Raw genomic sequence first — 20,085 nt, forward strand, 5'->3', positions numbered from 1 at the left:
CCAGACTAAACTTTGAAGAAAGAAAACATTTTAAAAAAGTGCAAAGACCATTTAAGAGGATGTTTCAAAAAGAACCAGAGATATGTTTGAAGCTGATGGAACTGTTCAAAAAGCAATCCGTTCACCAGACCTCACACCACTAGACTTCTTTTTATGGGGATACCTAAAAGACAAAGTCTACGCCATGAAACCTACATCAATCGCTGAATTGAGAGCAACCATTGAACGTGAATGCACGCAAATACCAAGGAAATTATTCCATGATGCGTGCTATTTCATTGCTTCGCGTTACCGGCGGTGTCTGGACCAGAACGGACAATCAGTTTGAGAACCGGCAGTGACAAAACGATAGAATGATATTTATAAATTCTTATACATGTTGAAAATTAAGCCGATAATAATAAACATTTGGTTTATAATTATTTAAAGTGTATATACATCTTTTTGTGACACCCTTTATATGCTATTTTTTTTAATTCTATTGCTTTCAGGTCGGGTCAAATAAGAATGCTGTAAAACAAGTCTTCATTGTTGGAAGGTGTTTTATGTGGAGCTGGATACAAATGAAAAAGCACAAGCTGAAGGCCATTGCTGTTATAAATGGGACAGCTATTTTTTTAACGACAAAATAATCAGCAGTTATCATGCCACAGTTTTGTTATGTTGTTAAGAGTCATTACTGACAGTTTTCCATAGGTACAAATTCCATCGACTCCGAGATTAGAACAGGGCAACTGCCAGAGAATGTCATTCTGATTGGCTCGATTTAAATTGTTCTCTGCATCATAAAATTATACAAGAGGAGAAGTGAAAGAAGCAAAATGCACTGCAAGTCTTCAACAACATAGAAGGCTCTTGAGAATATCAATTGTTTCCCTGGCCTGTTTGGTAGCTTCCGATCGACAGCAGTTACCATTGCAGTACAAAAAGGGCTGCCTATTCTTTATAGCAGCAAGCAATCTGTTTACAACACTAATCACGAAAACATTTGAAAAATGTTTTCATGGCTTGATCCATTTTTAATGTATGCACTTTTTACTGTAAGATACCTTTATTTTATAGCAATCTTGTAATTTTATTGCTCTGATTTTCATCTTTGCTTTAAATAGGCAATCATATTACTAAACTTGGATTTTTATTTGAAATTGTCATTGTTTTAATGTGTCATTCCTTCTTTCGATGCCTTTCACATCGTATATTTACCTTTTAACTCGTCGGATTGGTGTACTTTCATTCTTACCAAACTAGGCAAGGTTTTCGGCCTTGTTTTCCTGTACGTTTTCAATTTGGCAATTCAGTTAAGGTACCAACAAACTATTAAATAAAAAGGTATTGGCTCTTACCATCCTTTGTTACAACACTTTTCAAATGATGTCCCTCGATGAGAATCATAGTTAATTATAGTCCATTGTTTTTATTTACATAAAAAATATATTTTATAAATATAATATATTTTTTAGGGCGGCTCGGTGGCGCACTGAGTAGCACGTCCGCCTCACAGTTAGGAGGGTGCGGGTTCGATTCCACCTCCGGCCCTCCCTGTGCGGAGTTTGCATGTTCTCCCCGAGCCCGCGTGGGTTTTCTCCGGGCACTCCGGTTTCCTCCCACATCCCAAAAACATGCTTGGTAGGCCGATTGATCACTCCAAATTGTCCCTAGGTGTGAGTGCGAGTGCGAATGGTTGTTTGTCTCTGTGTGCCCTGCAATTGGCTGGCAACCGGTTCAGGGTGTCCCCCGCCTACTGCCCGATGACAGCTGGGATAGGCTCCAGCACGCCCGCGACCCCCGTGGGGACTAAGCGGTTCAGAAAATGGATGGATGGATGGATATATTTTTTCTCTCGCCTCTCTGGGCAGTAGAGAAAGTCAAACTCGGGTCAGAGGCTTGGGAGCTTGAGTGTTCTGCATGAGATCTTAGTTGTTCCCAGTATTGCACTCTTCTGCACGGATATGTCAAGACGTTATTCCTGGCATTTGCCGGAACCATCCACCTGGCTTGAGGGTTACTACCACCAGTGTCCCGATCACGAGTGTCACTATATTTCATGTTCCTTTGTTAGTTCGTCACTATCACATATACTGTACTGTAAATAACGAGACGAGGAGATGAAGGCCAGTCATGTGATTTAACTCTCAGTAATCAACAAGCTACACTCTTCCAAGAGCTAGTGGGACCTTCGACAGCATCATCACTCTGCCTGTCATCTAACACTGCCAGCACATGGAGGTATTTCATAACATTCTGGGCAACAAGTCGGGAAACCTGACCATTGAAGCGTAGATTGACATCTGGCCTTCTTGTTCACCTCGGGGTCACCAATTGTGGGGACCCAGAAATTGAGACGAGATAATGGCGAGTCACGTCTGTTAACTCTCCGCAAAAAATGTGACTGTTTACGGAGCAAGCTATTCCGTTTCATCCCTTTCATCGTCATATATCAGTCACTCATTTTGATCTCAAAAGTATGTATCACTCTCTTAGTCCCTGGTGAATGTCTCTGCTTGTGGGTCAACACAGTATGCTCTACAGTAAACAGTTTGTAGGTGAAAACCTACTCAGCAAAGACACATTTGTGAAATTATGTTATATAACGAGACTTGGCAAATGACAGACCAAGCAGTCATACCTGTGATGTTCACATAAACTGTTGTGAAAGCTGCAAGCGGCACTGCAGCCACGTTCTGTGCTCGCACCCGCAGAGAGAAAAAGGGAGTAGTTTCATAATCAAGAGGCTCAGACACCAGGATGGAGGCAGAGCCATCTTCCCGATTGGGGGAGAGGTAGAAACGAACTGGCATGTTAGTTTCTGGGACCATTCCATCTTCCAGATTGTAGGTCACCCTTGGGTCACCAAGCTGAGAAGTTGCCTTGATTGTCTGAATGGAGACCAAAGATAGAAGAGTCAGTCTTGATGTTAACACAACAGGAGCTTGATAAAAAAACCATAGTAAAAATCACTATAGCCTACACAGAGTATCATGTATTGATGTAATGTATTGTAATTTCCCCCGGAATCAATATACCAATCTATCTATCTATCTATCTATCTATCTATCTATCTATCTATCTATCTATCTATCTATCTATCTATCTATCTATCTATCTATCTATCTATCTATCTATCTATCTATCTATCTATCTATCTATTGTCCTTAGTCTCACTTTTTAAATGATATCTTAATGTGCGGTGAATGCTTGCAAATTTTGGGGTTAGGGTCAGGGTTCCATCCATCCATCCATCCATCCATCCATCCATCCATCCATCCATCCATCCATCCATCCATCCATCCATCCATCCATCCATCCATCCATCCATCCATCCATCCATCCATCCATCCATCCATCCATCCATCATGCTCACGAGGGTCGTGGCTGATGTCATGGAGCCTACCACAGCTGACTTTGGGCTGTAGGCATTAGTGCATTAAAATGCATTAGTTGTTTTCAACATTTTTCAGACAGCTTATCAGTGTAAAATATAGTGAGGAGCAAACATAAAGTTGTTAGTTGAACAGCTGGAGGCACCGCGAAACAGCCTTATTTCAGAGAAGTAATCAACTCTTCACTGTGTGATGATGTTGTGATACACTCTGTATCACAAAATCAGATTAGGGTCCTCAAAGAGCGATGAAAATTGTTGAATTATTGACCGACTTAATCAAAACAAGAGTTTGTTTTGATCCCAATAGAATTCAAGAAAGTGTAGAATTAAAGTGGAATTATGCTTACCCCCCAGAAACAGTGTAATTGAATCAAACAACACTTCGAGTCACATAAAATTTAAGTCTTAACCTTCTAGTTATTTTGTCTTGGGCACGTCAATTTAAGGTTATTTCAAGTCAAATCACGAACCTAGTTGAGTCACCTTGTTAATGCAGCACTTACCTGGAGTTTCTAGTCATCATAGAATGAAAAGACCAATGAAGTCACACACTGACATAGTAATTGGCAATCTTCTCTATCTTACCTGAATGGACTGTATGTAGGCCCTTCAAAATAATGCACTCACATTCAACAATATTTCAAAACATAACTTTAAAAAATCATCTACAGTAATAACAGAGTGTAAATCAGAACTTGTTTTACACTTCAAACAACTTCAGTTTTTTTTCCCAAACCCCAAAATAACCTAACAGCAATATCTATCTGTTTGCAGATTATCTCAGTGATAGCGTTACCGTTTTACAAATTGCTGCATTTACAAAAAAAAGTAAAATATGAGTTGTCTCTTCTCATTCTACTCCCTTTTCAGTTTCTGAATGATTGTTTGAACTGCAGTTCAGTACTTTTTAAATTGTTTTACTACTTTGTTTACGCAGATGTTTTAATTCACAATTTCTAGCCATATTGTATGAATCATAATCTTGACCAAAAATAGGCTTAAAAGTCAAAGCCTGAAAGTCAGCAACCCAAAACTTTGGACCATATCAAGCAAGTCTTTTAGTTTTGGCCGGGTCATGTCACAAATCATCAGAACAGCAACTTGAGTTGCAATGACAAGTTTTTGTTGTTGTGGTCCAAATAAAAATATAAACTACTTCCTACCTAAAGTCTTAGTCACATACAGTATGCTTTTATAATCTATTCATTTTCTGTACTGCTTATTCTTTTCAGGCGGGCCCATTATATAGTACACTTCCAGGGTGCACAGACGTGAGTTGGAATACACATTAACTTGTCATCAGTCAGTGTCAGAATGAGTGAAACACAAAACTACAATTGTCTGTTTAGTTAACTGTAAACCGGTATACTGTAAGCACTTCCTCAAATCGTCTGCTTTTACTCAGACTACAAAAGCACAAGCATGACCCCCACCAAGGTTAGACTGTAGAAGAGTGAAAAGTGAAATTCCTTCTTTATCCATCACTTTTTTTTAAATTAGCAGGCTACTTCATGTTTCATGGAGGATGATGTAAGACATTGGAAATGGAGAAGTGAGTGCTGTTATTTATTTATTTATTCTTGATGCTCTATACTGACACTAAACAGCAACAACAATGCAGCATTGATGTGCAGGTATTTGCACTGTTCTCAATTAACTATTTATAGCTTGATGAAGTAATAGAATGGATGGATGGAATTGTGCCCTTCTCAGGAAGGCATTGGGGTAACTAAGTACACAAAATGGCACTATTACCACTATAGGTGTGTCTCTGGCCGTGTTTTCAGGGATGGTGACATTGTAGCGTTCCTCTTCCCACTGTGGAGGTTGATTCTTTACGTTGGTGATGGTGACAGCCAGCTCCACAGACGTGCTCTTGTTGCCTCCATCAGTTGCGCTGATTTCCCGTGTGATATAGCTCCTCTGATTTCAACAGTGGCACAAGACAAAGGTCAATATCAGTAAGGAGGGTCACTGAGACATAGAGAGCTGACTGATCAATACTGACTAGTAAATAATATATTTGCAATACAATAAAATATGTGATATTCCCAGTTGTTGTTTTTTTTTATCTAATGTCAAAAAAAAAAGATTTTGCCTTTGCCATGAAGCTATTCAATGTGCAACAGCTTTTTCAATTTAACATAAAGGCAGTAAAATAAATCATCAGAGACTTTTGACACCTATGCGCTAAAAAGTATGTTGAATAATACACAGCTCTGAGTGGCTTCACAAGTTTCTGGCGAAAGAACAGCTGCATATTTGAATAAATAAGAGATTTAAACACACAGCTGGGGGAGGGGAAATGAGAAAATGTGCAATGCACCTTTGAGTATTACAAAATCAGATTTTCTGACACAATCAATAGCAAGGGCGCTGCAAGACTAAGGTGGGCTCTTGGATGTGAGGCTGGCTGCCCTTGCTTCAACTCTTGGATAATTAGACACATCATGGTTTATCACTAATATAATTAACCTTTAAAAAAAAGGAATACCGTCAACCGTTGCTGAGTCCCACATTCATCATTTTTTGAAGATTATAATTCAAACTATTCGCTGGAGAATGTACCTTTTTCACCTATCAAGCCAGAAAATAAGATATAACTGTCCTGAATATGTTCAAAAGGAGGAAAACATTATGCTGCAGTGTCTTGCCATAGTGGTGTTAATGAGAGATGTATTTTTCCTGAGTGACTGAGGTGTACTGGCCACACATAGCGCATCACATGAATAAACTAAATTATGACATCTAATGGACTATAAATGAAAAATAAATTGTTTCAACAAAAGCTATTAGCTTACTAATCAAGGTTTTGGCCAATGAGGATGATTAGCTCAGTAAATAAGTGTGTTCTATTTAAAATTATACGTCTGATTAATTGCGGTTGTATTTGTTGCAGTAAGCAATTATTTGTGCAAAGAAAAATAAACAGTTGGGTGGCTCCATGGATAACAGGAATCATTTTATATTATATTGCTCTCATTCATCAATTTTACTTCCAATTTTTGTCCAGTGTGTTGGAGCTGTTGACATAGTCAGCTGTGGGTTCACAGACAGAGTGTGTGTGTGCATATACAGACTGATAAGACTGACCTGTGATATTGGCTGGTTAACATACACCCATCCAGTGACAGCATTGACCTTCAGGTATTCCGGCTGCTCCACAGACATAGAGTAAGTGACCGCTGCATTCGTGCCAAAGTCATCATCATGAGCTGCCACACGAAGGAAACTGGTACCAACCAGAGTATCCTCTCTCAAGAAGTCTACAGTGGACGTACATGAGATGATACAAGAACTTGGTGAGGTGGGAATGTTTGTATGGAAATAAGTTGAAAGCATTGGAGCAACAAACTGTCAAACATTGAAAAGGGTTACCAGCTGTGATATTGCAGTGGGATTATTAAAATCTCTAAAATGTTCAATCCCCACATCTACAGTAATGTATTTTAGTAGCTGCTATATTTGCCTTGCAATGAAAAACTACATTCAGTCATCTTATCAGTATGACTTGACTTTGACTTGACTTTTATTTCCAAAGGACAGTCAATGGGAAACAAGGCACACTTAGGGTTTTGTGTTCCAATTCAATTTCTAAATCATTAGGAAGCATCATAATCATCGTCATTAACCACTTACACTCATAGCGCATGTTCTCAAACTTGGGGCTATTGTCATTCTCATCCAGTATTTGGACAGTGAGCTGACAGATTCCAATGAGCGGTTCCTCGGCCCAATCAGTGGCCGTCACCGTAACGGAATACTCTCTCTGGCGCTCCCTGTCAAACCTCTGGGCCGTCACAATCGCCCCTGAGTGAACAGAACAAAACAATAATCAGCTGTCAAACGCACACATGGCTATACTCATATTCCACTATACATTCCACCAATCTCAAACAATACATGTTTTTATCCATCTTCCATGTGTACGTATATCGATCAAGAAAAAAGTAAGACATAAAGTATCTTTTGACGGTTTGTTTTCAACTGTAGAATGTTCAGTATTTTAGCTACAAGATGATGAGCCTGAAAGAAAGCAAATGTTGTAATATTACGTGTTCGGACTTCACCGCACCTCCGAAACATTGATATTGATTTTTTCAATACAAACAAAATAAACATGATTCTGTCACGTGTTTGTCATATTTTTCTGTTAGTCTTAATTAAAGTTTCAAACTCAATGGGAGACCAAAATAATTGGCGTATTTGGAATGGGTAAAGTATTTCTTTTCTCAGCCCAAACACTATTGTCCAAATTTAGTCGATACAATCAAGAGAAATACAATGAAGCAGCAACCGTGTCATCTCTATCATTGAGAAAACGTTTTCTCCTAGTAAAGATACCAAGTAAACTTGATACTCGAGAAATAATGTGCCAGACGGTGTTGTATTAGTCAATTGTAGTCTTCACTTTACTAGACATTTTTGGTCTTCTCAGCATTCTCTACAGGAATGACCAGTTTCTTTCTTTCTTTCTCTCTTTATTTCTTTCCTTCTTCGTTTCTTCCTTTCTTTCTTTTGCACCTGACCTGACCTGACAACATCTGAATCAGGAATGGCTTGTGTTGGCAATTTTTGCATGTGATTTAGACACTCCCCTAAAAGTAAAAAGTCTGGGTTAAAAGGATGTGATATTCTATGATGTGCTCTCCAGTGAAGTAGAAGTCCATTAAAACTATTACAATACTGTGTAATCTGCACTTTATGTTAAATTGATGTTTTCAAGCCATAAATGTGTGTTATGTTCTACCTGAGTCTGGATGAATTCTGAAGGCAGGCATGGCGCTGTCTCTGTGCATTAAGCCATATTTGACTTTTCCATTTGCCCCCTCATCTGCGTCCACAGCATGCACTTGTAACACAAAAGTGCCTGTTGGCTGGTTCTCCAGCACTGAAGCCTGCTCACGATATTGCTGGCACTGAAATAGGTACAGTGGGCAGGAGTGACAAAATAGTGACTCAGAAACAGAAGAACTCTCACAAATGGGGCAAAATGCTGCCAGACTGAGGATCAAACAAGATAAACTAATTATGTCTTGGGTCACTGCACATTCATTGGCAAGTCCTTCACATGAAACGCAATACTGTTTCCAACCCTAACCCCCAATACCCAGTAGACCCCATCTATAGAAGTGAAAACACTTGAGTTGATCCTTTTGAAGATCCAGCAATGAGCAGCTTTGTTTTTGCCAGGACTCAATCCGTTACCTCTAATGAACATACGCCCCAGATAAAAAGCTGTGTTGAGTTTGTAATCAGTTATAAATGATTGCATCTCTTTCAACCAAATGACCATGAAAATGAGAGAGAGAGAGAGAGATGAGCGGAGGAAGAGCAATCACGTACATCTTATGTATGGGAGATGAAACAAAAAAATAATAAAATCAACCGAAAGCTTCAAGGTCCAAATGCATTGGCACAGATGGTTAGGGTCATAGCATGTGGTTAAAAGAATTGCACAACTGCCAGTATGAGCTCCAATATTGTAATAAGATTTTTTTTTTAAGAGCAATACTACGTATTGTCATAATGACCACAAAATGCTAGCTATGCATGTCCTCCTGGTGTCTTTGGGAGTGTGCAGTGGTCTTCTGCCCATACCATATTGTTTCTATATATGCACTACAATGGCTAATAAGTTAAAAAGGTAATTATTGGAAATAAAATAATGGATAAATAACATTGATTAAAATGGTTCAAGACATGTTTACAGTATTAGAGTGGTACTGTGATGTAAGAGCTTTCCCAAGCCTTTTATTTTATTTTTTTTGTGGAAACCATTGCTACATGACTGCGTTTGCACATCCATACAAAATGCTCAGCACTTGGGCTTTTTCCTCCAACAGCGTAATTTTCATTTACTCATCAAGTCACATATTTTATGATTCTTTTTTTGAAATCTGAATTAGCATTAAGTATGGCTTCCAAGAAAGTGACTGATTGTCAGCTTCTTTATCAAATGAAAAAGCTGAAATCTTTGGAATGCAACCTCCAATAAAGGAAGTCAGCAGCAACCAGTAGCTTCTATTGGCCACAAGCAGGTCTATGGCACTCACGCAGCTACGTTGTCAGGATGAATGAATGTCATTTCCATCATTTTCAATAGGGAGAGATGATTTGAGATGGAAATGACCTGAATAATTTCACGTCTCTCTCAAGGCACAATATAAGGAAAATTATAAATATAGTACAGATCAACTAAGTCTTACAGTAAGACAGTCTTGTACAGTAGCAATAGTCTTAGTACTCTGGTAAGGCTAAACATCTGGAGGCGATGTAAAGTGCATTTTTTTTCCCACTACTTTAAACACATCTCACACACACACACACACACACACGCACAGACACACACACACGCACACACACACGCACACACGAGTTATCAAGACCATCAGGCACTACAGTATATGTAAGGGTTGGTCTTCTGACAACGTGTTTCTGTAAATTCCAATTCATTAGGAAGTTAATTAAATAGCTATTGTATTGCATAGTGATAACATATTTTTTCATCAATTAATTGAATTCCCAATAGAAAGCCGCAAGATAGACTTGGTGCACAGGCTAATCAGAACTCATGAGAGAAGAGAGTGGAGGGAGATGGTGGCCAGGGAAAGAGAGAAGGCGGATAAGCGAAAACAATAGGTGAGCTGGACTGACTAGAGTAAAATGAGGCGAATGTGCATGGAGACTGAATAATTCAAGTAAGCGTAGGATGTGTCTTTGATTGCGTAGGCTTCATTCAGGTTGACAGCAAACAACATTTTCTATTGACTGAAAATAGATTATAGGTAAATGTATCTGAGGCTAGCTCAGTGGCATTTTGCAGTGGCATTTTCACATATTCTAACAGATAGAAACAGAGAGAGAGCAAGCGAGGAGAGAGATAGAGAGAGCTAGAGACATCCCTCACCTCTTGAAATATAGGTTTGTTGTTGTTAACATCGTCAACTCCAACTATAACACGTGCGGTGGATGAGAGCGGGTGCAGCCCGCCCGATGCATTGTCATCTGTGGCTGTTACATTCAGGATGTACTCAAGGCCTTGAAGCTTGGGCAAAGGTGTGGAGCGGAGTCGAATCAACCCTGCAAAGACCACAAACCCATTAAACTACAAATGATAATGAAAAAGAAGGCTGCATGACAGCAGTGGTGTCATATACGTGTATCACCTCACAAGATTTCCTGCTCCGGTGGTAAATTTACTCAACAATAACAAAAGTATTGAGAGATCAACCAGGCTCCGCAGATGCCTTTCTGTCTACTTTCATTTAGCTTTCAAGATAAAGGGTAGTATGAAAAGTTAGCCTGTGAGTTAACATCTTTTTCGTGAACAGTAATAGACTTGATCATCAGCAGTTTGAGGATGAAAAAGCAGCCTGTGATGTGCGAAAAAGGCATTCAAGTGAGAGAACAAAGGGCTTTATTCTCGTCTTACGATTGGATTCATTTCTTTCCATGTACGTGACTGAAGACACAGCATGTTGATACTCACAGATGTGAGCTCTTGTCCAATTTATTTGAGGTTCCAACTGCCCGTACAGGCTGTGCTCCTAATGGCAACGAGTGACGTTGCCAGCAATGCAGCACACATTAATATAAGAGAGCTGCGGGACCTAGTACATATTTATTCTCACAACCTAAATGTCACACTTGTTTACCAATGACATGAGCTATTTAATGAGGATGCCCAGTACGGTGAGCAGAAAGCCATGTGGAGGAAATTTCAAGATACAAACAGTATCAGCTTCTCCATTTTCTTGCTTTGACAATCCAGAAAAGTAGAGGAGATAAATATAAAACGAAGGCACAGGCGCTTGCGGAACTATGATAGCGTTGTTGTGAAATTTAATTGAAAGGGCTGGGTGACAAATGTCACAGCGATTGTTACTGGTTTCGGATTAAAGGGTAAAAAAAAAAAAATTTCTGCCGTCTATATAGGAAATCCTGGAATTGCCAGAAAATTTCTTTAAGAAAAATCCACTGCAGAAGTTTCCGAAACAATGTCATGTTTAATAGTTGTGAGAGTTATTACAGAAAGAGCAGCACTTGCATCAAAATTACCTTTTGAAATATCAACCCATATTTTTTGTGGTGACATTGAGAATAAAGGGCACTCATGCCATAGGAATTTATGAAAGAACATTGAAAGTGTGATTTGACGGATTTGACTGTCAATTGGAGTTAGGGCAAATGTGAAGAGTGCCTGTAAAACAAAGAAGTGCCACCTTTCTGGCTGTCAATGACAAAGTTTCCCTCCTCATTCCCATCCGTTATGGAGTAGCTGATCCCATCACCGTCAGGGTCTTTGGCAAGCACCGTGGCAACGAGGGTGTTGGGGCCCGCGTCCTCCGAAACAAATGTTCTATATCTGCAAAGAAGTTTAACAAGGGCAAAGGATGAGCAGGCGGATGAGACTTATAGCTGCGGATTTTTTGTGTCACTGTGATTTAACCTATCTTATCAGCTGGCCAGAGCAGGAACAAATGATAGCGTCTGGTGGCATGCTGGAGTTATTGCACAAACGGTGCTTTCACATACCAAGCCTACCGTGGGCGATTCGATCCAGTACCTTTTAAAATGTCAACAGTGATTTGCTTGCTCTAAAGTGCCAGGCAGTGAGCTGCCCAGCAAGACATGGGAGAGCGATATAGCTCTCTGGATCACACTACTCTCAGGTGGGGTTGAACTCTGCGTCTCTGAGGACGTACCAATGAAGAGAATTGGAACATGGAGCAGAGGACAAAAGAAAGCTGGCACTGATGTGACAAGCAACGTAATATGCGACGGGTGAGAGGTTCATGAGGAAAGAGGAAGGCAAGAGTGAGAATAACAAAGAAGCAGCGAGGCGCGTTTTTTTTTTTTTTTTTTCTCCCCCCTTGCTGAGTTTAACTTGACTTGTCAGCACAAGTCCTTCCTTTGTGAGATTTGGCGTTGTTTCCAGTGTGACTATGTGTGGTTGCAGGGTGATGGCAGTGGGATGTTGGTGTTTGCGGTGACAAGTCAGAGGTGATTGATGGTTTACAGAAGAACACTGATGGGTGATTCATCTCCGCCAAGCCGCAACGGGGTACGTAGCTTCATGGCTGACCTGTAATTTGTCACTCAGCTCTGAGGCAACCTCACCACAGCACTGGGGATTAAACATATAAACTCTCTTGATTCGTCTTGCTGCAGAATCTTCCAACATCTCACCCGATTGTCAGGCTCCAACAGAGCACTGTCCTACAGTTCATTAACAATCCAGAGTATTTATATGTAGTGCTCTTCCGCTCACTTGCAACTAATTTAAACATGAGCTGAGAATCGTTTGAACACAAAACGATTGTAGAGAGGGAACGAGTGGGTATATCTGTCTACACACGTGAACATCATCATCAAAACATGCAACATGTTATTGCGTGCACCTTATTGGGTACAATATTACCCTATACATGACAGGTCTTGCAACATCAAGCAAGTATATTTGTTACCGAAGTCAAGCTGGCAGGCAAGCAAGTTTGGTGAGTGATATAACAAGCTGTATCGCTGACGCAACTACCTTTCTATTCAAGACCAAAGTTTACCTGCCGTGTAAAGTGTTTCACTGAAAGATGTTACTTCAGCATCACCAGAAGGTTTTTGAGCATTGCCTTTTTTGTAGAGCATTTTCAATGAATGTGTCCACAACAAAGAACTGTAACTTTTGTTATAAAAGCAATATTCAGTCAGCTCGGATAGGTTCCAGGTCACCAAGCAGTATAGAAAATGGATAATTTGGAAGTAGGGTTGCACCCTTTCATAAATAAGGGACCCACACCACGGCATTTGGTTTATTTGAGTGATACACATGTAAAGAATTTGTTGACGAAGTGGCAAAAGTAGAGGGACCAGATTGTGGTCATAATAAATCTGACTATCCCCAGTGCCTTCTGTCTCCATGTGACAGATATTTGTACTATTAGACATGAATGAAAATACAGAATAAAATGGGCACCGTATTGGTTTAATGCAAGACGCGACATTAAATGGAATGATTCCATATTTTACTATGGAAGTGGCAACCTCATTTGGAAGGCAAACGGTGGATGTTCCAAATCCATATTTCTCTTAAACAAACATGGATGAATCATGTAAAGCACAGGTCCAACATACTCACACAAGCTGGGAGAATTCTGGGGCTTCATCATTAACATTAAACATCCTGACACGGACGGTGGCGGTTCCAGAGTGGGGCCCATCACCCCCATCCACTGCCATCACCACAAATTCATAGAGATGGTTCGGCCTCTCGTAGTCCAGCCGAGCCGCAGGAAATATGGTACCGTGGGGCGAAATGCTGAAGTCGGGGCTCAGGGTGTAATAGGTTAGCTCAGCATTTAACCCTGAGTCACAGTCAGTGGCCATCACTGTTAGCAGAGGCAAAAAAATAATAATTAGTACTTCATACAACCATGCTGATGATAGGAGCTAATGCATATTTTGACATTTGTGTAAATCGTTATGTCTTTGTAGACTATTGGAACATATACTAGATCACCTTACCTGACAGCTACGACGTATAAGCACATAGTTGCAATGTCAGAGCTAGAATCATTGCAATGACCTTGGTTTGAATATTTTGTTGTGTGTTAATTACGATCAAATAAAATTTAAATGCATTTGATGTTAGACTAAACCCAGATGAAAAAAAAAAAATTGACAGGTAATTTTTTGGGGTGAATTGCACTTCAAATGACATTTTCATGCACAAGATGTCACCAGCTCCATTTTCTTCATTGTTTTACACGTGGTATTTCCACTATGATAGGAATTGCACAAGCAGCTCGGGAATGCTCCTTTCTGCTTCCACCAAAATGCATTGAACTTGAGACTGGCAGTTATGTGCACTTAAATGACAGTCTTGAACATAAGGTATTCAAGAGCTTGGGTCTTTTGATTTTCTTTTTGTTCTAGTGTCCATTGCTTCAACCACTGATTCTTTATATCTCATTACCATCGATCTCAGTAAATAAATTTGAGAAGAGAGCCCCAATGTTCCATCCCTACATGTAGGAGGATGGAATGTCTTTTTCATGTCAAAATCTTGTCATGTAATTAGCCGTAGAGCCCCCGCTACACTTTACAATTTACTGCGTCTTTAAACAGTGTTGGTACTTTTTTTTTCTGTAGAAGCACAAAATGTGCCTCCTTCATCCAAATGATTAGGCTTTCGTCAAGAGCTATTCATTTTTAAATAATACACTGTGCAAAAGATTTGCTGTAACACTTTAATCAGTCTTTCAAGCTCTCTGAGGCCTAAATGTCTATTTTTGCTCATTCTCCAATGCTGCTTTTGCACACTGTTTTTTTTTTATTTTTTATGTGTGTCGGTGCTTGGGTTTGAAATTGTTGCCATTTCATGTCACTGCTCGCTTTGCAGTGTACACCACTGCAGGCTGTATGTGCCGTTCTTTTCAGATTACATTTCTTCAAATGTGCCCACACAGAATGAGTTTCAAAGCACAACTCTTAAGCGGCGAGGAATCACCTATGGATGGCCCACAGGGAACAGACATCCCGCCATCACTTGGACATTTGAATAAATACAAAATAACTAACTGTCTGAAATATTTAAATCTAAAATGCAGGGATGTTGGAATTAAATTTGTTTTTTGGGTGAATGTGCAAATCTGCGTTCATGTTAAAGAAACATGGACTCCATGCTGTTTCAAAATATAATTGACAAAAGCTCTTGATGTTAAGTGTAATCACAAGTGAATGTTTGTTCAAACAGCAAACAATGAATTTGATTCAAGCCCCATCATAATCAGCATTTATCTATGATATTCCCAGAGCGAATCACAAATGCCCTCAACGTCACACTATATAATCACAAGGCAATTTTATGCAAAATCCAAACAGTCACGTGCCATTACATACTGCATATACAGGGAAGGAATGCAAATAAATGCATTACATTCTTGTCGGTTCATTTCAGACCCCAAAATAATAATGAAAATGGTGAAATTTTAGAGCCCAAAGAAGTGTTATGGATGAAACCCAAGTTTTCTGACCAATTTCATGGATGAATTAGAATTTCTTTCTGATAGTTTTTGCTACACCGTGTGAGAGGAACAGGTGAACTTAAAATATTAGGTTAAGAGTCTTACCCTGCAGCAGAGACGTTGCTGTAGTTACAGTCTCTTGTACTCCATCCACACTGTATATGGACTGAAGGAACTCTGGGACACAGTCGTTCTCGTCTGTTATCAATACCTGAACCTGATAAGTGCCACAGAAAATTGCATTCTCATGTCAGTTCATCTACTACTCCATGATTCCTCTAAAGTCCAAAATAGAAATTTTCTGAGCATGTGCGAGCATTACTGCATGTTTAAGACAAAAGACCCTCAACCGCCTTCCAAGAGTACAAGCTCTATGTCACCGCTGTGTGTAAAGTGTAAAGTGACAGCTGAGAAATAGGCCTAAAATAGCTGGGAAAGGATTTCCTAGTCTCCGTCTTCTATTCCACAACATGCTGCTGAGCAGAGCAAGATTTTCCTTCTCAATCCACAGAGTAGAATAATTGCCTGGCATATAATTGTTGGGATACAAACTCTGGATTAATAATTTAAATCATACTAAATTCATGAATAGTTTATCTAGAAATGTTCTCTTTGAGAACTGCAATTTTAAACTCTGGCTCTCGTGCCACGTGTGTTCTATATTTCATGCAGTTCATCTTTAGATGATACTTTCAGCAAGAGACCTATTGTCACCCTCAAACGAAAGAGTGAAACAAAGCATGAAGAAAATAATTATTATTTAGGCCTCCTGAAGATTTGCTAGCCTTTCAACATCACTCGGTCATGCAAGGAGAAATAAAAGCTGATTCCCCTTTGTGGTGTCAGCGGGATAATGCTGAGTTCGGATCATAGCAGCCTTGTCAGCCAATTTGAACCATCTAGCGTTTGGGAGAAAACGAGTTGGTCTGCAACTTTTGCAGGGACCAACTATTAAAACAGCTTTTTCATTTCAGTGAAATTCAGTTGAGGAAGAGAAAATCTTTAAGTGACGTGTTGTAATAATGTTACAGAGTAGCTCAGCACTGGGTTCATTTTTTGTGACTCAAGTTTAGCAGCCTGGATAACTTTCTGATGAAACTAACCTCTGTGGCCGTACTCAGGCCACCCTGATCCTCATTGGCTCGCACCATCAGAAGGTACCGTCGCTGGTCACTCTCGTAATCCAGCGTCCGGGTCAAACTGATTTCACCCGACTCCTGCTGAATGCTGAAAAGGCTGCTAGGGTTGATCAGCAAGCTGTAGCTGATTGGCTGCTTTTGGAAGGAAATGGCAAGCACAGCTAGGAAACTGGAGAAGAAATACATCATGATTAGAGAACCAGAAAAGGGTCCTCAAAATTTGCTCAGAAGCGTAATTGCACATTAAAATCCAAATATTTTTGTCTTACGTCAGACTGTGTGCTGAAATGAATCCAACTCATGGCGAACTGACAAAGTGTTGAGAATCCAGGGATATTTAGTATTTGTCAAAAGTCATAATTTGATTATGCCAACATCACTGTTGATGTCTATGAACAGTTTTGCTGTCCCCAAATGGCACACATAAATGAGTCAGTATAAATGTGTGAGGCACAGGGGCAATAATGAAGCACGACGAGCAGGTGCATGCTGTCGTTGAAGTTTTTGGGCCTTCAAATTTAAAGCTAAAACTAGTTGTAGTGTTTCGTGTATGCAGATGACTTCTGGAGAAACACAGATTGGGCTGAACGATGCAGCATTGAATCATGCAGATTGATTTTGAAATCTACAATGCGTCATTGTGCTTTGAGAAAGTACATTCGCTAATTATGTCTCCTTTGAGTGTCCATAGACAAAAGATGGCAGCAAAACAGCCAGGTTTTTGTAAGATAAAGTGCAACCCATGTATAATATAATTAGTAATTACTAGACCTACAATTATATTTTAAAAAAGATGATGTGACATTTTTATGCATCATTGAAGTTATTTGTGGGTTTTAAAATGAATGAACATTCAAAAATCTTGACCTTCTACACACTCTCCCTTTAACAGAAACTTATGTTTAATAGATATGACTAAATGTATTTCTTTTAAAAAATGGACAAAAGGAATTACCATAGCATTATGTTGTTTTTCTTTTTTTTTTCAACATTATTTGGCAGAGAAGTATGAGTGTGAGTAATGCAGTTCACAGAGTAACGTTGCTTGCGTGCATCAGACATAATTCATTCTTGTTTACACATGCACTACTCACGGCTGTCCTTCAGGCGTGTTCTCTGGTATGGAGATCAAGTAGCTCGTATTGGTAAACTGTGGCGGTCTGGCTCCGGCTACCACAGAGAGCATTGCGGGCACACTGCGACCGCCCAAGCCATCAATGGCCACTACACTTAACAAGTACTCTCTGTCCCTCTGAAGCATTTGGTTTGTGGTTACTACCTGGCCTGTCATCTTGTCCACAGAAAAGCAGCCATCACCACCTTTCAGGAAATGAAATGCACAGACATGATTATAGACAATTACCTGCTGCACAATCAATAAACTGAGCTGAATTCAAATATATATTCAATATCTATCTATACCTCTTTGTGTGTGGGTGTGTGTGCGTGTGCGTGTGCGTGCGTGCGTGTGTGTTATCAGAACATTTGCAAAAAATCAAGAAAAAGCAGTCCACGCATAAATCAACCAAGTTTGTAATTTTTTTATTATCGTGGTAGCTTCAGCCAAGTCTACCACTCTTTGAATGTGAAAATTCCGCAGCATGAGTCGTGATTTGTCGTTTAAAAAATGTAATCCCACCCGTGCAACCTGATGACTAAATAATCCACACACAATCCAGAAAGACATAATTTTAATTTATTTCACTGAGATTCCCTAATACGCAGACCACGTTTAATCCATGTTTTGCTTGCTATATTTCTAAGTGTATGCATGTGTTTGCGTGTCTATGCTTGAAGGTCTCGGAGTCCACGACTTCATTTACTGATTGAGTCATCAGTGCCGCATTTATGTGAAACATCATAATCAGTGCTGGTTTCTCATTGTTGGTGGAGTAAGATAAAATCAGCACAAATGTGGGGGGCTGTTGAATCTCAAAAAGAATAAAAACAAAATCAAAGAGAATCATTCAACAGCACAGGCTAAAATAAACACAGCTGGGGCAACCAAAGCCCAATAAGAAAGCTGGCAATAAACTCTTTGCTGTTGAAATCTTAACAATGGTAATCGGTTACAATTACCATTGTATATTTGAGAAAAACAATAACAGTATTGTTCTTTTTAACTGTAACAAAAGTGGCAATAAATCACTGCAAATTGCTAAATGGACAGTTTTTGTGCACAATAGAATGGAGTCACCTGTCCAATTACTCTTGCAGCGAGTGAAAATGGACAAAAATCTGGATCTACTGTGTAACAGCTTCCCCTTCTGCCTAAGTTTGCACATAGAGTCACGGTCACAAGGGAGGGGAGAATCTGTTCCCAGATTTCCCAATTTGAAGCATACAAGTCAGGAGCATTTTGTAAAATCCAAATGGAAAGATTAGCACACCTCGGTCCCTGACATGCCGTCAACCGTCTATCCTGTTAACCATATCCCTAAACATTTGTGGGCATTGTCAGGATTGTCTGTGTGCAGCAGAGAAAAGTAGAAGATATGCAGGAGTGTTCAATAAGTGAATGAAATAAAAGTGTGAAGCCCTCTGGCTCCCAATGTGCGTGCCTATGAAAGCGAAACCGAAAACAAGCTAGATGTTATGACGGAGACAAAAAAAACAAAAAACTAATAGATGCATTCACAGTGCAAGGATGCATGAATGAATGTGTGAATGCCTGTGGCTGGCTCGCTGAGTGACTGTGCCACGGCCTGACTACATGGATTTATCCACATGATTCCATTGTGCGTCATGCACACAACTCAGCCTACTTTTTTCCACATGTTAATTTAAATGTGCGAGTGTGAGGAACAAAAATCTTACCATCAGCCAAAAAATATTCCACCTCTCCGCTTCTCCCTTCATCCCCGTCGAGGGCCTGAAGCTGATAGACAAAGGTCCCTGCAGCGGCATCAGGGGACACTCCAGCCTGGTATGGGTAAGGCTTCATGTTCCACTCAGGGACGTTGTCATTGACATCAGTGATCATCAGCTTTACCTTGTTCAGGTACCAGTCAGGGCCTGGGGGAAAGGGTAGATAGTGATGGCACTATGGCTGCTGAAAGTGACAGCTGTCATGTAAGTGTGTGTGTGTGCGTGTGCGTGTGTGAGCGTGTGTGTGTGTGTGTGTGTACAGGGTGGAAAAGCATCCAGCTGAATTTGGAGCACAGACATGCAGCCAGTCTGTCAGGGTGCATATCTGATCATAACATACAGCCATTTTCTGAAATATTGGAACAACGAGGCCAGTTTCTTCATTTTTAAACTGAAAGCATTTGGTTTGAAATGAGCAAGAGGAAAGAGACATTTCAGGACTTAGTCCAGAACTTTTCAGTACGTCTGGATCAGATAGCCAACGCATGATTTGTCAAGAAAAAACACATTTTTAAGTGAGCACAATTTACGGAATTGTTATTTATAAAGTAGTGAATGAAGCATTAGTGAGGGGCTCATGTGTACCTGTCCAAGATTAGCTCCAGCTAACCTACAACGCTAATGAGGACACATGATATACAGAATACATTTGAGTCGATAAGGCGAAATTCTT

General features: G+C 39.9%; 1 protein-coding gene across 1 annotated transcript in view; it reads right to left on the reverse strand.

Moving 5' to 3' along the window:
• Positions 1-20,085, reverse strand: part of LOC125971303 (neural-cadherin) — a 79,753-nt gene that overhangs the window by 33,502 nt on the left and 26,166 nt on the right. Inside the window, exons 2-13 of the mRNA XM_049724414.1 lie at positions 19,362-19,559; positions 17,639-17,864; positions 16,509-16,713; positions 15,511-15,622; positions 13,518-13,767; positions 11,608-11,750; positions 10,293-10,465; positions 8,133-8,301; positions 7,022-7,192; positions 6,476-6,648; positions 5,138-5,305; positions 2,627-2,876 (exon numbers count right to left, since the gene is read on the reverse strand). Coding sequence (XP_049580371.1) covers positions 2,627-2,876; positions 5,138-5,305; positions 6,476-6,648; positions 7,022-7,192; positions 8,133-8,301; positions 10,293-10,465; positions 11,608-11,750; positions 13,518-13,767; positions 15,511-15,622; positions 16,509-16,713; positions 17,639-17,864; positions 19,362-19,559 — 2,238 coding nt within the window. The remainder of the gene's footprint in view (positions 1-2,626; positions 2,877-5,137; positions 5,306-6,475; positions 6,649-7,021; positions 7,193-8,132; positions 8,302-10,292; positions 10,466-11,607; positions 11,751-13,517; positions 13,768-15,510; positions 15,623-16,508; positions 16,714-17,638; positions 17,865-19,361; positions 19,560-20,085) is intronic.

Source organism: Syngnathus scovelli, chromosome 6 (assembly GCF_024217435.2).
Source record: "Syngnathus scovelli strain Florida chromosome 6, RoL_Ssco_1.2, whole genome shotgun sequence".
NCBI lineage: Eukaryota > Metazoa > Chordata > Actinopteri > Syngnathiformes > Syngnathidae > Syngnathus > Syngnathus scovelli.